Source organism: Moschus berezovskii, chromosome 23 (genome assembly GCF_049115385.1).
Source record: "Moschus berezovskii isolate FMDL1 chromosome 23, NW_MosBer_1.0, whole genome shotgun sequence".
Lineage (NCBI taxonomy): Eukaryota > Metazoa > Chordata > Mammalia > Artiodactyla > Moschidae > Moschus > Moschus berezovskii.
Window position 1 is genome coordinate 37,652,878 of NC_142482.1, and position 16,986 is coordinate 37,669,863.

Sequence of the window (16,986 nt, forward strand, 5' to 3'; positions counted from 1 at the left end):
GGGACTGGAATGCAAAAGTAGGAAGTCAAGAAACATCTGGAGTAACAGGCAAATTTGGCCTTGGAGGACGGAATGAAGCAGGGCAAAGGCTAATAGAGTTTTGTCAAGAGAACGCACTGGTCATAGCAAACACCCTCTTCCAACAACACAAGAGAAGACTCTACACATGGACATCACCAGATGATCAACACCGAAATCAGATTGATTATATTCTTTGCAACCAAAGATGGAGAAGCTGTATACAGTTAGCAAAAACAAGACCAGGAGCTGACTGTGGCTCAGATCATGAACTCCTTATTGCCAAATTCATACTTAAATTGAAGAAAGTAGGGCAAACCACTAGACATTCAGATATGACCTAAATCAAATCTCTTATGATTATACAGTGGAAGTGAGAAATAGATTTAAGGGACTAGATCTGATAGATAGAGTGCCTGATGAACTCTGGACAGAGGTTCGTGACATTGTACAGGAGACAGGGACCAAAACCATCCCCATGGAAAAGAAATGCAAAAAAGCAAAATGGCTGTCTGAGGAGGCCTTACAAATAGCTGTGAAAGGAAGAGAAGCGAAAAGCAAAGGAGAAAAGGAAAGATATAAACATCTGAATGCAGAGTTCCAAAGAATAGCAAGGAGAGATAAGAAAGCCTTCCTCAGCGATCAATGCAAAGAAATAGAGGAAAACAACAGAATAGGAAAAACAAGAGACCTCTTCAAGAAAATTAGAGATTCCAAGGGAACATTTCATGCAAAAATGGGCTCGATAAAGGACAGAAATGGTATGGATCTAACAGAAGCAAAAGATATTAAGAAGAGGTGGCAAGAATACACAGAACTGTACAAAAAAGATCTTCACGACCAAGATAGTCACGATAACGTGATCACTGACCTAGAGCCAGACATCTTGGAATGTGAAGTCAAGTGGGCCTTAGAAAGCATCACTACCAACAAAGCTAGTGGAGGTGATGGAATTCCAGTTGAGCTATTTCAAATCTTGAAAGATGATGCTGTGAAAGTGCTGCACTCAATATGCCAGCAAATTTGGAAAACTCGGCAGTGGCCACAGTTCTGGTAAATGTCAGTCTTCATTCCAATCCCAAAGAAAGGCAATGCCAAAGAATGCTCAAACTACCGCACAATTGTACTCATCTCACACGCTAGTAAAGTCATGCTCAAAATTCTCCAAGCCAGGCTTCAGCAATATGTGAACCATGAACTCCCAGATGTTCAAGCAGGTTTTAGAAAAGGCAGAGGCACCAGAGATCAAATTGCCAACATCTGCTGGATCATGGAGAAAGCAAGAGAGTTCCAGAAAAACATCTATTTCTGCTCCATTGACTATGCCAAAGCCTTTGACTGTGTGGATCACAATAAACTGTGGAACATTCTGAAAGAGATGGGAATACCAGACCACCTGAACTGCCTCTTGAGAAACCTGTATGCAGGTCAGGAAGCAACAGTCAGAACTGGACATGGAACAACAGACTGGTTCCAAATAGGAAAAGGAGTGCGTCAAGGCTGTATATTGTCACCTTGCTTATTTAACTTATATGCAGAGTACATCATGAGGAACGCTGGGCTGGAAGAAGCACAAGCTGGAATCAAGATTGCCGGGAGAAATATCAAAAACCTCAGATATGCAGATGACACCACCCTTATGGCAGAAAGTGAAGAGGAACTCAAAAGCCTCTTGATGAAAGTAAAAGAGGAGAGTGAAAAGGTTGGCTTGAAGCTCAATATTCAGAAAACAAAGATCATGGCATCTGGTCCCATCACTTCATGGGAAATAGATGGAAAAACAGTGGAAACAGTGTCAGACTTTATTTTTTTGGGCTCCAAAATCACTGCGGATGCTGATTGAAGCCATGAAATTAAAAGACGCTTACTCCTTGGAAGGAAAGTTATGACCAACCTTGATAGTATATTAAAAAGCAGAGACATTACCTTGCCAACAAAGGTCCATCTAGTCAAGGCTATGGTTTTTCCCGTGGTCATGTATGGATGTGAGTGTTGGACTGTGAAGAAAGCTGATCGCCGAAGAATAGATGCTTTTGAACTGTGGTGCTGGAGAAGACTCTTGAGAGTCCCTTGTACTGCAAGGAGATCTAACCAGTCCATTCTAAAGGAGATCAGTCCTGGGTGTTCTTTGGAAGGACTGATGCTAAAGCTGAAACTCCAATACTCTGGCCACCTCATGCGACGAGTTGACTCACTGGAAAAGACTCTGATGCTAGGAAAGGTTGGGGGCAGGAGGAGAAGGGGATGACAGAGAATGAGATGGCTGGATAGCATCACCGACTCTGTGGACATGAGTTTGAGTGAGCTCCAGGAGTTGGTGATGGACAGGGAGGCCTGGCGTGCTGTGATTCATGGGGTCGCGGAGAGTCGGACACGACTGAGTGACTGAACTGAACTAAACTGAATTGAAGGAGACTTTCTAATCAAAGCATCATTGTCCCTTTAGCCCCAAAGATCTTTTCATTTCAATTAGAAATCTACCTTCAGTGCCCCAAGTAGCATAAAGTACAACAGTGTAAGTAAGAGGTTGGAAATGATCGATAAAAGCAGAGACAGAGAGCCAAGCCCATTTCATCATTTGATTGTGGAAGATGTTGATGTTGCCTCCCTGTTATGTCTCCATAACCACTGCAAACCACAGAAATGCTTGTTTATTACAGCCACATTTAGGTACAGTTGTATTTTCTCTTGTGTTTACCCCAGGGAGGATGGTGGAGCTTCCCGGATACAGCCTGTCTGGTGTGTTTGCCTCCTTCTTCTTTATATTTCTCAGCATGAAGCGATCAGGTAGGATGGTCTTCTTCCCTTTACCATATATTCCAGTGTCTCAGAGGTCCAGTCTGGGTGCCGACTTCCAAATTCAGAAGAGCTAATATAATATTAAGAGTGGGGATCCAGGGGTCAAAGCCCTTGTCTTCCACAAAGACCTCCTTCTCCTCCAGCTGTGTTATGTTTGGAAAGTTACTTGAATACCTTCTGCTTTAGTATTCTCATCCTTAAGATAAGAATAACAACCTAACTGTATCTCATAGGCTCACATGGGCTTTAAGATTAAATGAGGCTGTACATGAAAAACACTTGAATCAGCACCTAGAACACGGTGAGTCATTCATTTTCCTGCTTCTATTCAGGATAACTCTTGCAGGGCAAGAAAGGGGGCTGCTTCTTACCATAAATTAAGCTGTGTAAAAATACATGGAAATAAACTTGAAGGAGACTTTCAAGAAATGGGCTTGGAAATCTCAGTAGCTGAATTTTCTTGGTTGAACTATTGTAACTTGAAAACAGATTGTGAAAATTCAAAGTCAGTGGGCAGGATCAGAACCCCCAGTAAAATGCAGGATGACAAGGTGGGGAAAAAGCATGGCACAGGACATCGGAAATCACAGGGTCCAGACAGAGGCTGCCAGGAGCTATAGATATGGTGAGGCTGCCAGGAGCTATAAATGTGGTGAGGCTGCCCTCCTCTCTAGTGATGCACTTTCCAAAGCTGTAAAGTTCACCCAGACGGCACAACTTCAGTTCTAGTGTTATGTTCTGATTTCATCAACACAGAGTACCAGCAGATATCCACCTGTGTTCCATCGACTTGATGCTGAACAACAACTCAACAAGATGAAGCTCCTTCTTAGGAGTTTCGGATCTGCACAGAGAAAGTGCAACTGGCCCTGGAATATTTTAGGATGAGAAAAAAAACATACATGACATGAAATTAGGAAGCATAGGAACATCCAGAATTATAAAACCTCTATTCAATTTGTAGATAACAAAAAAGTCAAACATGACTTAAAATTTAAAAGGCTCAAACTCTTTATACTAGTAACTGCCTTTAATCTGCCAAAAATATCCTTGCAAAAGCTGAATTTTACATAGCCCTAGTAACTGGAATCTTGCCTGTTACAGAGAAAAACAAAACAAAACAAATCCAGTTCATTACTTAGGACAAGACAAGAACAATTCTGAAAAGCCAAAAAATCTATTGAATAAATCTATTACCTAAAATTTAGGAAAAGTGATTACAATGTTAGTCACTAAAGTGAAATTGTTATTGTTCAGTCGCTAAATCATGTCTGACTCTTTTCATCCTCATGAACTGCAATATGCCAGGCTTCCCTGTCATCCACTATCTCCCTGAGTTTGCTCAAACCCATGTCCATTGAGTCAGTGATACCATCCAACTGTCTCATCCTCAGATTCTTGTCAATGTATGGAAAAACCAACCAATATAATATTGTAAAATAATTAGCCTCCAATAAAAAATAAAGAAAGAAAGAAAAAAAGAAAAAAAAAAGGTAATGAAATACTAAAAAAATAAAAAAATAAATCACTGTAAAATATAAAATAAGTCCCTAACTAATAAAGTTTTCAACTAGAAAATCAGTTTACACTTTAACTTATTTGAGAATAAAAGCAGTGTAGAGATGGTAGTTGTTAATCTTAAAGATGAAGAAATTGAGATTGCAAAACAATTTCTCTAGAATTATGGGTTTCTCTCCAAATCACACAGCTGGTAAGTGATGGATTCAGCACTCGTACTCAGGTTTTTGAACTACCTGCTATTTTCAGTACACAAGATTGTTTCCGTAACCACCAAACATGCATATCGTAATGCTGCTGCTGCTAAGTCACTTCAGTCGTGTCCGACTCTGTGTGACCCCATAGACGGCAGCCCACCAGGCTCCCCCGTCCCTGGGATTCTCCAGGCAAGAACACTGGAGTGGGTTGCCATTTCCTTCTCCAATGTGTGAAAGTGAAAAGTGAAAGTGAAGTCGATCAGTCGTGTCTGACCCTTAGCGACCCCATGGACTGCAGCCTACCAGGCTCTTCCATCCATGGGATTTTCTAGGCAATAGTACTGGAGTGGCTTGCCATTGCCTTCTCCGATCGTAATGCTGGGTTTCTTTAAAACACTGGGAATAAAGCCTTCCCTCCTCCAGGTGCCTCCGTTTTGACAGAGCAGACATCCCAAAGCAATCGTGTTGCTCCTCCAGGGGGCATCCCCTGATTCCTCTGTGTCACTCTTTTGCAGATGACTTTAGAGTGACGGGTTCTGTCCATCCTATCCTGGCCATGGTGGGGGAAGATGCCCTCCTCATCTGTCAGCTCCTTCCCAAGAGGACCGCAAGGCACTTGGAGGTGAGGTGGTACCGCTCGGAGCCCAGCACTCCTGTGTTTGTGTATCGGGATGGAGATGAGGTAACGGAGACACAGATGGAGGAGTACAGAGGCCGGGTCGAGTGGATAGAAGGCGGCATCACCGAGGGGACCGTGGCTCTGAAGGTTCACAGCCTCCGGCCGTCCGATCATGGCCAGTACTGGTGCCGTGTCAAAGAGGACAACTACCTTGCAGAAACAAGCCTGCTGCTCCAAGTAGCCAGTGAGTATCTGGGGAAAGACACAGGCTCTCAGAAGGGAAAGTATATTAACTTGCATTAAGCTCATTTCCAGCTGAACAATTCTCTTTTAATCATGGAGGCAATTGCTGATGTCCACTCTTCTGATTCATTTAGAGCCAAGTGGTTCTGTAGGCTTTAAAGTGAGCTGACTTATCAACAATTTCCCCAAGTTTGACTTACACAGTTTTGGCTATTCTTGAGGATTATTTAAAATTGATGACACGTAGTCATTAGCAATTTAGCTGAGGCAAGAATTCACGGGTTAGTGCTCAAAGGCAAGTCAGCTGCTATGAGAGCGAATCTAGTTGACAAGCCCCGCATCTCTATTCTCTGCTCAGCCTCAAATACATAGTCACTGAGATGGGAACTCACTGTTTGAGTAACGCCACCTTCAGTTAAAAAGCTAATGATGAGACTGCAGAGGTTAAGAACATTGTGCTTTTATGGAGATTATGGATACTAGTGTTCAGTGAATCTGGGGCTCACAGACGATTTGCAGACATACCCATTGTGAGTGGCAAGGACCTGCATGATGCTTTTGTGTTAGCAAAGTAGGAAGGGGTTGGAAGAAATAAATCGGACTGAAGAAAGGATGGCTCTGTGGAAAAACAGATATCTGAAAGTAATTGATCATATAGTTTCCTGGCAGGAGTGCTAAAGAGAAAATTGATGTTGTCATTCAGTCACTAGGTCATGTCTGACTCTTTTGTGACCCCGTGGACTGTAGCTTGCCAGGCTCCTCTGTCCATGGGATTTCCCAGACAAGAATACTGGAGTGGGTTGCCATTTCCTTCCCCAGGGGCTCTTCCCAAGCTAGGGATTGAACCCACATCTCCTGTATTGGTAGGCAGATTTACCTTTATCACTGAGCCGCCAGGGAAGCCCAGAAGAAAAAATTAGGCAAATGCATTTACCTTATCAGGAAAATTGTTCTAAGGGGAATTTAACCTCTGTAGCTGCTGCTGCTCTCTCCTTTGCTCCCCCACGAGGTTAATCTCTAACACCTTCTTTTTCTCAACATCTATGTGTGATTATTACTGTTATTAAGTTCAAGTTGACTCAAGATGGATGAAAAGAATTCACAAACTTCTGAGATATGGAGTGGGGAGGGCCCGTAATTTCACTTTCAGGGACATCTGAAAAGAAGCCATGCATTTTCTAAGGCTCTGGGTGAAGAAAATTGGTCTCTGTTCTCAACAAGAGGTAGAGACAAAATTGTTACCTATGGAAAATAGAATCCCTTTTGTTTGAGTTTGAGAGTTGTGTTGAATAGAGAAAGAATTTCATGATTATATAAAACTCGGATTCTCAAAAACATTTCTCATGGAATGGAATACTTAGATACAGAAAGTCCTCATGAGACATCCCATTTTGCATGCCCCAGGTTATCTGTTTTCTCCCCCAGGTCGCAACCACCTACAAAAGGAATGGGAAGAATATTCTCTCTGGAGAAGAGATCTCACTTTACAGTAAATATTCTATTTAAATTGGAGTCAAGACGTCATCCAACATGTCCAAGTGCCTGACACAATAATATTAAGATGAAAAAGGCAAAGTCTGTGGCACAAGGGAGTTCATGAGTAAACTGTAACAAATCTTAGTTTGCAGTGCTAGAGACAGAAGCAAAATGTCATTATGTAACTTTTATTTTCCTGTCTGAGTCTGAAAGAAAATACTGCTCATATGCTAGAATTTAAAGATCCAGACTAAGGTATAAAGTGTATGCGAGCTCCAGTTTGAATGGGGGGAGGACTTTGGGCCACCTTCTGCTCCCCAGAGCTTTAAACTCCTGCTCTCTCTCTATGAGCAAGGGCACTGGACTCCCAGCTCTGTGATTTGTGCCTCCATGGGCTCCGGGACTCAGGGCTGTGTCTTTCTACCACAGGTCTGGGGTCTGACCCTTACATCCATGTGGACGGATCTGTGGAAAGTGGACTCCAGCTAGTGTGCACTGCAAAGGGCTGGTTCCCGGAACCTCAGGTTTCCTGGCGAGACATCAAGGGAGAAAATCTGCTGACTTTCTCTAATCATAACTTCCAAGATGAAGATGGCTCGTTCTATGTAGAAAGCACGCTTGTGGTCAGGGATGCCTCTACAGAGACTGTGTCCTGCTTCATCCACAACCCCTCACTCGCCGAGGAGAAGGGCTCCGATGTCTCCATCCCAGGTCAGTGCTCTGCCTCTAGGACCAAGATGCTCCCGTTAGTAGGAAAGGATGAAGGGACAGTTCTGTAGCACCTAATATTTTTTAATCAAGAAGAATACCTAATATTTAGTAAATTGCATCGTGTGTGTGTGTTAGTTGCTCAGTCATGTCTGACTCTTTGCAACCCCATGGACTGTAGCCTGCCAAGCTCCTCTGGCCATGGAATTCTCCAGACAAGAATACTGGAGTGGGTTGCCATTTCCTTCTCCAGGAGAGCTTCCTGACCCCGAGTCTCCTACATTGCAGGTGGATTCTTTACCATCTGAGCCACCAGGGAAGCACCAATACACATTAAAATCTATAAAACATTTATGGCTGGAGATGTACATACCCTATATAGCTATATTGTTAATGGCTTTCCATTTATTTTTGGATTCTGCCTTTTCTTCTTCATTAGTTTTCTTTTCTCACAACTATGTGTTACATTGTGAAGGAAATACAACTATTTGTTCAACTGAAATGTTTTCTTGTGCTGTGTTTTTGCTGGTTACATCTAGGAACTGATTATCACCTGATGATAATCAGAGATGGAGACAACTATTTAGTAATACGTCTTTATTATAGCCTCATTTATAAATAGCAGCAAAAATAGCAGCCAGAAACCCAATACAACAGTGGAGTGTTAAGTGTCTTATTTTACTATACATTATAACATTGATGAAAAACAGTATTTAAAATAATTTTAATGGTTGAAAATAGCCCCTGATGGGCCATTTAAGTGATAAAGTTTATATATATATCTATAAATAGACATTTCCAATCATTTAAAGATGATTGGGTTTAAATAACTTAAAATTACACTAAGACTTCTGGGACACCCTCTACATTTAGATATAAAGATGCAAGTATATAGCTATTTAAATAAATGGTTATAGAGAAAAAGTTAAATGTTATATGCTTCTGTTAAAAGGAGTCATATATATATATATATTAAGGTGGAGATGTATATATATATATATACATCAGTTCAGTTCAGTCACTCAGTTGTGTCTGACTTTTTGTGACCCCACGAATCACAGCACGCCAGGCCTCCCTGTCCATCACCAACTCCCTGAGTTCACTCAAACTCATGTCCATCGAGTCAGTGATGCCATCCAGCCATCTCATTCTCTGTCGTCCCCTTCTCCTCCTGCCCCCAATCCCTCCCAGCATCAGAGTCTTTTCCAGTGAGTCAACTCTTCGCATGAGGTGGCCAAAGTATTGGAGTTTCAGCTTCAGCACATATATATATATATATAATTGCAAAGCATATATTAATATACCTCTCAGTTTGTAATTATCGGTGATAATCATCTTTTTCCACACATTATAAAGGTATAAAAATATACTTTTTATATATATGGAATGAAGAGGGAGTGTCTGGGGGAAGGCACAGGACAGCTCGTGTGAGTTTCTAGTGTGAGTAAGCAGTGCCATCGTGGTAACTGGCCTCACCCACCAGCTGCACCCTCTCACCCTGCTATGGTTTCTGCACCTGCTCTTCATCCCAAGGGGCCTGCATTTATAAAAAGAATATTATTGTTAAATAATAGTTAAATATGTTAAATAATAGTTTAACATTAAATAATAGTTAAATATGTTAAAGATAAGCAGAAACAAGCAGGATCATGGGGTGGTCGAATTGAGAACATTTTTGTTGTGGAGAGAAAGGGAAAATTATCTGGACCACCAGGCAAAAAAAAGGCATTATTTTTCTACATTTTATTTCTTTCTTATGAATCAACTGTTTTGAGAAAATGTAGACCTTGCATTTTTGGGGAGGGGGAGGAAATATTTTCTCTCCTTTCTCTTAGAACAAATTCCTTGATATGTTATTCTCATTCTTTTTCCAGAAAAACTCCAAACAGAGCTGGGTAAGCAGAGACGGTTGGTGTGCATGAGTGTACACCAGCCTCTGCCCTCCCTCCACCCCTGAGGAAGGCGATGCTCCCTGGACAAAGCACACACTGCAAAAGCAGGACACCTTGTGACCCAGATGAGAAACTGGGGCGTGATCTTCCCGAGTCTCACCTTAGCACTGGAGGGACCAGCAAAGTGCAGTCTCACGCAGGCATATTTACACTGCGTAACCTGCCACTTTCTGTGTCCGTGGGGACCCCCGTGAGCCCCAGATGGATCCCTAAAATGGGTGCAGATGGAAGGTCTGCCCCACTGGGCGGGAGGAGAGGGAGTGTGTAGGGGACAGCATGGGACAGCTGATGTGAGTTTCTGGCGTGAGTAAGCAGTGCTGTCGTGATAACTGGAGGTCCTCACCCACCCAGCCTGCACCCGCTTGCCCTGCTATGGTTTCTGCACCTGCTCTTCACCCCAGTGGCCTGACCTCATCGCTGTTGGGAGGAAGCTGTGACTTTCCTAGATGCAGCCTGGGACCCTGTCCTAAAGGTGGTCATTTCCCTCTTTTTCTTTGCTTACTAGTCGGACTGCAGGTATTATTTTATGGTACCTAAGTAAGTGGTTTAAACAATAACCAACTGATTTTTGAGCCTCTTTCAGTTTCTCCTTTGTTGCCCTGTATCTTCCCCTCTTTCCTCCTTTCTGTGACCTCTTCTCTGAGCCCATAAAACCCAGGCTGCTACCTACCTGCTCATTTTCTCCTTCCATCGATACCCTGCTCTCCTTCAAGTCACCTGCTACAGGAATATGTGTGAAGGTGTGTGTGGGTGCCTGTGTGCACGTTAGGTGAGTTTAAGCACTTTTCAGTCCATACAGGAGTTTTCAAGGAAAATTAAGGTGGAGAGCACACCCCAGTCTCTGCCAGAGTCTAGTGTGATACTTTGGACACGTTTGGGCCATAAAGATAAAGAGAAGGGCCTTGGGACAGTCAAAGGTAACTCCCTAGACTGAGGAGATAAGATAACTCCTGACTGTGCCCTGACAAGCTTTACCTTCCAACTCAAATCCCTTCCCTCCTGGGGTGGACAGAAAGCTTGGTTGGCAGAGCTTGTCAGTTACAGCTCAGAAAACCAAGCCAGTGTTGGGCAGGCTGACCCACATCTCTGTCCCTTAGGAAGATCCTCTCATTTCTCTGAGTTATTTGAATCAAAATGACATGCTCCTTGGAGACCCAGCATACAAAATAGAGTTTCTAAGTGGTGCATGCCTGCTGGGACCAAAGGTAAATAAGATGAAAAGACCAGAACTTCCCTTGGCTCTGCCCTCAGGAGCCTTGAGAATGAGCTGGTAATAGAGAGGAGATCAGGGAGTTCAAAGCTGCCACTGTGTTGTTAGGTCTTGTGACTTAGAGCTCAGAGGCTGCTGGCAAACCAAGATTTCTATAGAAGTCCTGAAACTGAAATCAGAGTTCCTACTCTGGAAAATGTTATTGGTTATAAAAATAATAACTAATTTTTTGAAATGATAATCTCATGCCCAGCATGATGCTAAATGATTTTTGGGAATTATTTTTCTTTTCCTCCAATAATTTAAAAGGTGAATAGATTTATTATCATTTTACAGTTGGGAAATAATCAATTTTAGCTCTTAATTACCAATCTCTGGTAGGGCCATCTAGTTTGAGACTTGATACCACAGCTCATGGATAGGAGAAAAAAAACCTCATATAGATAACAGAGATGAGGAAATAGTCTGCTTTATTACTCTAAGACACATGGATGGAGAAATAGCTGCAAACTAACTCCTAGGTCTTTTTTTTCCTGACTCCTACTTTTGTGTTTAGATTTTAACAGGTACATATAAAGTAGAAATAATATGTTTTAAGTAAAATTCCTAAACAAAGCAAACAACATGCTGGAAATAACAGGGAGACAAATTTTATCAAGAATAGAACAGAATAATCTGAAAATCAGAATTATGTTTCTAGAGAAGAACCTAGAAGATTACCTATGAAATACATAATGAGGACATTTTGCCTTTGATCACTGATTCTTCACCCAAACAAGTTACAAATTTATGCCTGGATTTCTATTATAATTATCATTTTGTTGTTTAGTTGCTAAGTAGTGTCCAACTCTTTGCAGCTCCATGGACTGTGGCCCACCAGGCTCCTCTGTCCATGGGATTTTCCAGGCAAGAATACTGGGCAAAATTCTAGGCAAAAATAACATTATAAGATCATTATAACATTTTTCAAGATCACCTGAGAACACTAACTAGTGTGTGTTTAGAGCCCCACATATGTGGGACCTTGGGGCACTGAAATATGATGACTGGATCTGACTTATAAGGTATTATAAAACAAGCTGGTGGGTTTCTTCATATTTCATTACTAAAAAGCCACATCATTTTCATTTCGTTGCCATTATCAAGGTCTATAATGGGATTGGCTCCAATAACCTCAGGTCTTGAATCTTGCCTCACTCACACTGCATTGCCATCATTGCAGTCCTTTTTATATGGATTATTTTGTTTGAAAGTGAAAGTCGCTCAGTCACGTCTGACACTTTGCAACCCCATGGACTATACAGTCCATTGAATTCTCTAAGCATGGATACTGGAGTGGGTAGCCATTTCCTTCTCCAGTGGATCTTCCAAACCCAGGGATCAAACCCAGGTCTGCCAAATTGCAGGCGGATTCTTTACCAGCTGAGCCACCAGGGATGTCCAAGAATACTGGAGTGGGTAGCCTATCCCTTCTCCAGGGGAATCTTCCTAACCCAGGAATTGAACCGGAGTCTCCTACACTGCAGGAGGATTCTTTACCAACTGAGCTATCAGGGAAGGTTTAACTCTAGGCAAACCTTTTTATTTTGATAGTAACATATTTGTCTTGTAGTATAAGAAACTGAGACATACACAGATTAAGAAGTAGTTTGCTGCTGCTGCTATGTCACTTCAATTGTGTCCGACTCCGTGCGACCCCATAGATGGCCTCCTACCAGGCTCCCCCGTCCCTGGGATTCTCCAGGCAAGAACACTGGAGTGGGTTGCCATTTCCTTCTCCAATGCGTGAAAGTGAAAAGTGAAAGTGAAGTCACTCAGTCATATCCGACTCTTAGCGACCTCATGGACTGCAGCCTACCAGGCTCCTCCGTCCATGGGATTTTCCAGGCAAGAGTACTGGAGTGGGGGTGCCATTGCCTTCTCCGAAGAAGTAGTTTAAGGTCATGCAAATTTGAAATGATAAAATGTTAATCTTATTTTAATTGAAAATTATTTTCTCATGGGTCTATAAACTGAATAAGATTATAGGAAAGGGCTGCAGGTGTGGGTTTAATTAGTGATAATCTTCAGATGGAACCATGGGATGATTCTACCTTGCCCAGGGGCAACCTCTATCCTGATTCCACCAAATCTCCACCTCTGGAAAGGATAACTTTGAACCTCAGGCTCCCCTGGGATGCCCCTGGGTCCTAAACACTACTTGAGATGTTCTTGTGGATGACACTCTTTGCTCCAGTTTGAATCTTCCATTGTGTTTTGTCTGCTGTATTTAACAGCTTCCTTAAAAGTGATTGGACCTTCCCAGCCCATCCTTGTTGGAGTGGGAGAAGACATACAGTTAACTTGCTCCCTGGCCCCAAAGACTGATGCACAGAGCATGGAGGTGCGGTGGGTCCGATCCCACCGTCATCCTGCTGTTTACGTCTATATGGATGGGGCCCATGTGGCTGGAGAGCAGATGGCAGAGTATCGGGGGAGGACTACAGTGCTGAGTGATGCTATCAGTGAGGGGAGGCTGACACTGCAGATAAATGATGCCAAGACTTCAGATGATGGGAAGTACCGGTGCCTTTTTGAAAAGGACGGGGTCTACCAGGAGGCCGATTTGGATCTGAAGATCATAGGTAAGGACTCTAGACATATGTTCTGAATTCAGTGTCTGTTCCTACTGCTTTCAACTTGCTGAGTCCTGGAAATTTTCTCTGGCACCTGAAATTTTCTTAACGTCCATTCACTCACCAAATGTACAGTAAATTCTCCCACGTGCAGGAGCTATCATAGATACATAACGTCCACAAACTCAAATGGACCAGACCTAATTCTTTGTGTGTAGAATTTGTGTCCTTCCCAGGATCTCCATAAATTGACCATACCTCTAGTGAAATGTCAGATTCTTACTCCATAATGACACTCAGTCGTGTCCGACTCTTTGCGACCCCGTGGACTGTCTGTCCATGGGATTCTCCAGGCAAGAATACTGGACTGGGTTACCATTTCCTTCTCCAGGGGATCTTCCCGACCCAGGGATCGAACCTGGGTCTCCCGCATTGGAGGCACACACTTTAACCTCTGAGCCACCAGGGAAGCCCCTATAATGACACAGGACTCATTATTTCAGTGTGTTACTAAAATATTGGGAAAGATGTAGTTATTAGGAAACATGGCAATTTGAAGGTTAAACTGGTGGGTTGGCTAAAAAGTTCGTTCGAGTTTTTCCATCATGTCTTAACAGAAAAACAGAAAAAATAAACTTTTTGGCCAACCCAACAGATCCACCATATAAGAAAAAAAAAAATGTTGACAGTATTGGCAGGGATGGAGGAGGGACAAGATCTCTCCCTGCATCACGATTTCCCTCTGTCTATGTTTGTGGGTGAAAACTAATTTTTCTAAGGTTGGCAATTGCCATTGAGGACATTGCCTAACTCACAGATAATGTTTCTTCCATGGGTGGTATATCCAAATTAATAAATATATTTAGAAACATCCGTGGGAGAACATGTTAACAAGTTTAATGAACTTCATCATTTTCTGCCATTGGAAACATGTATTTATAAGATTTTGTTCTTTGAGAATATTCTCTTATCCATTTTTCTGGCCATGTTGATTCATGACCTCATCAGAGGTAATTTTTGGGGTATCAGTTCAGTTCAGTTCAGTCGCTCAGTCATGTCCGACTCTTTGTGACCCCATGAATCACAGCATGCCAGGCCTCCCAGTCCATCACCAACTTCCGGAGTTCACTCCAACTCATGTCCATCGAGTCGGTGATGCCATCCAGCCATCTCATTCTCTGTCGTCCCCGTCTCCTCCCACCCCCAATCCCTCCCAGCATCAGACTCTTTTCCAGTGAGTCAACTCGTCTCATGAGGTGGCCAAAGTATTGGAGTTTCAGCTTTAGCATCAGTCCTTCCAATGAACACCCAGGACTGATCTCCTTTAGAATGGACTGGTTGGATCTCCTTGCAGTACAAGGGACTCTCAAGAGTCTTCTCCAGCACCACAGTTCAAAATAGAAGAATAAAAATTGGATTTGAAATTTATTGCATCCCTTAATCTGTCCCAGAATGATTTTAGGAATACAAAACATAAAAAATATGCAAACAAAAGGAAACAAAGGCTCCAGCTAGTTTCATTCCTAAGTGGCGTATAAACTTCGCTTACCCCCATAAGCTTCACTTTCTGCTCCAAGCCTCCAAACCCCTCTCTCCCCTCGCAGTGAAATCATTGACTATGTAACCACTTGCAGAATCTCTCAGTTGCCTTCCTTATTCCCAGGTCTGGGTTTTTCCCCTCAGATCTCCATGGAGAGACTGAAGGATGGAGAAGTAAAGCTAAAGTGCACTTCAGAAGGCTGGTTCCCACAGCCCCATGTGCAATGGAGGGACATGGAAGGAAACACAATACCATCCTTTTCCCAGGACCTGACTCAAGGCAGCTAGGGGCTATTCTAAGTGGAGGCATTTCTACTGGTCACAAACAGCTCTGTTGTGAATGTGACCTGCTCCATCAGCAGCCCCCTTCTAGGCGAAGAGAAAAATACAAACTTTTTCTTCTTCATGTTAGTGATTCTATGTGCTTCTTTCAGCTTTGTGAATTAAATACAAAGACCAACCGAGACTTACTCATTTTACTGCTTTTTTGTTTTTCCTTTTCTGATAAAGTCTATAGCTATCTCTTGCAAAGCTGGTCTTCAAGACATCTAGAGATTCTACTCTTCTAAGCTTCTCCCTGAAATCACCCACTAAAGCCATAAGGTTATATGGTTACATCGTCAGCTACTAAATTCCAAGAATTGACTCCATCATCACTGTATCTACAATCTCTTTTCTTCCAATGCAAAAACATTGACATCAGTTCCCCCTGCCCCCCATGACAGGTTTTCTTCCAGATTAATTTTCCATAGCACCATTTTCATGGTTGCAGATTCAGTAAATTTATCTTTTTGCCACTCTTGTTATTCCAGTGATTGTGGTGGTGACAGAGTTGGAAAAGAGAAGGGGGAGAAATGTGTGTGTTTCTGAGAGGGGCTAATGGGAAAGCTAGCATGAACCTCTAGTCTCTTCTCGGCTTCTGCAGAGCAGGAAGCAGCAGACCAACCTTCTTCTTGACAGGACCAATTCTCATCCTCTTCTGCAGCCTAGGAGCCGCTCAGATGAGAAGAATGATCCTGAAATTCTCCCAGTTTCATGATTTAATGTGATTTGGGGGCTTCTATTTCAGAGTCCAGGATGATTTATTCACGGGAGATACAGCAGATTTGCGGATTGCTTCTTCTTCTTGTTGGAGTTGTAGGCTTGATCTGGTGGAAGAGCTGCAGAAAAGGTGAGTTAGGAGAACATAAACAGCGTGGAGCAGGCTTTGCTGTGGGAACCTTTTCAGCAGACACTGAAGCACAGAGGCATCCAGTGGATATTCAGTAATTAACGAAACATGAGAGTCCACGGCTTACATGTGTGTAATTGAGGATGTGTTGAATGAGATCAATTTACAGTAATAATAGAAGCAAAAGGAATAAAAGATAATAATTTAATCTCAGTGCACATTCCCAGGTGATCTAGTGGAGGGAAAGGAAGAAAAAAAAGGTAGCATAGACATACTTGCTCTGAAGCTGAGACTTAACTGGATTCTGTCAGCATGAACTGATTTCACTGAGATCTTTAAAATACGGTGATTTACTTATTGTTTTTCTTTGCTCTGAAGGAAGGGCTTCTCATATACTGGTGATTTTGTGAGCCCTAGAAAGTTCCTCCACTCTAAATTTCTTAAGTCATTGTACCTTTTTTCCCTGTTTGGATGTTAATAGAATGAAATTACTATTTTAAAATATTCCTATGTTGGTTATTATCAGAATGGATTTTCTTTCTCTGCAGTGAATGAGACATTGGATTCAAAAACAGCTCACCCAGAACGAATCCTTTCTGAGGGAAACAAGCTTATGGCCCACAGACAGTCACGCAGCCAGATGCCCCGCAACAATTTGACGGCCTTCTCCGCAAGCTGGGATGTGAGGGGATCATCTCAGGAGGGTGGTACTGAGAGGCGGAGGTTGGGGATAGGACAGGATAGGCCTTGAGTGTTGCCAAGGACAGCGTCCTGAAGAAGTCATCTCCGTATTATCTGAGAATGAGTTTGGGCAATGGGTTGCTATGGATATGAGTACTGGGCCATTTCCTCTCCTCTAAGCCTCCACTGCCTGAAGATGTCTCTAGTGCAAGTTAGAATCTCCCTTGACTACACCTCTGG

General features: G+C 42.6%; 1 protein-coding gene across 1 annotated transcript; it reads left to right on the plus strand.

Annotated features, from left to right (window-relative positions):
* Positions 1 to 2,726: 2,726 nt before the first annotated feature.
* On the plus strand, positions 2,727 to 16,724 carry BTNL2 (butyrophilin like 2). Its single transcript, XM_088831242.1, is given in 9 exon segments — positions 2,727 to 2,805; positions 5,048 to 5,395; positions 7,300 to 7,581; positions 9,453 to 9,473; positions 13,017 to 13,364; positions 15,019 to 15,289; positions 15,953 to 16,065; positions 16,614 to 16,645; positions 16,647 to 16,724. Coding segments are annotated over 9 exon segments (1,572 nt in total).
* The last annotated feature ends 262 nt before the right edge of the window (positions 16,725 to 16,986 follow it).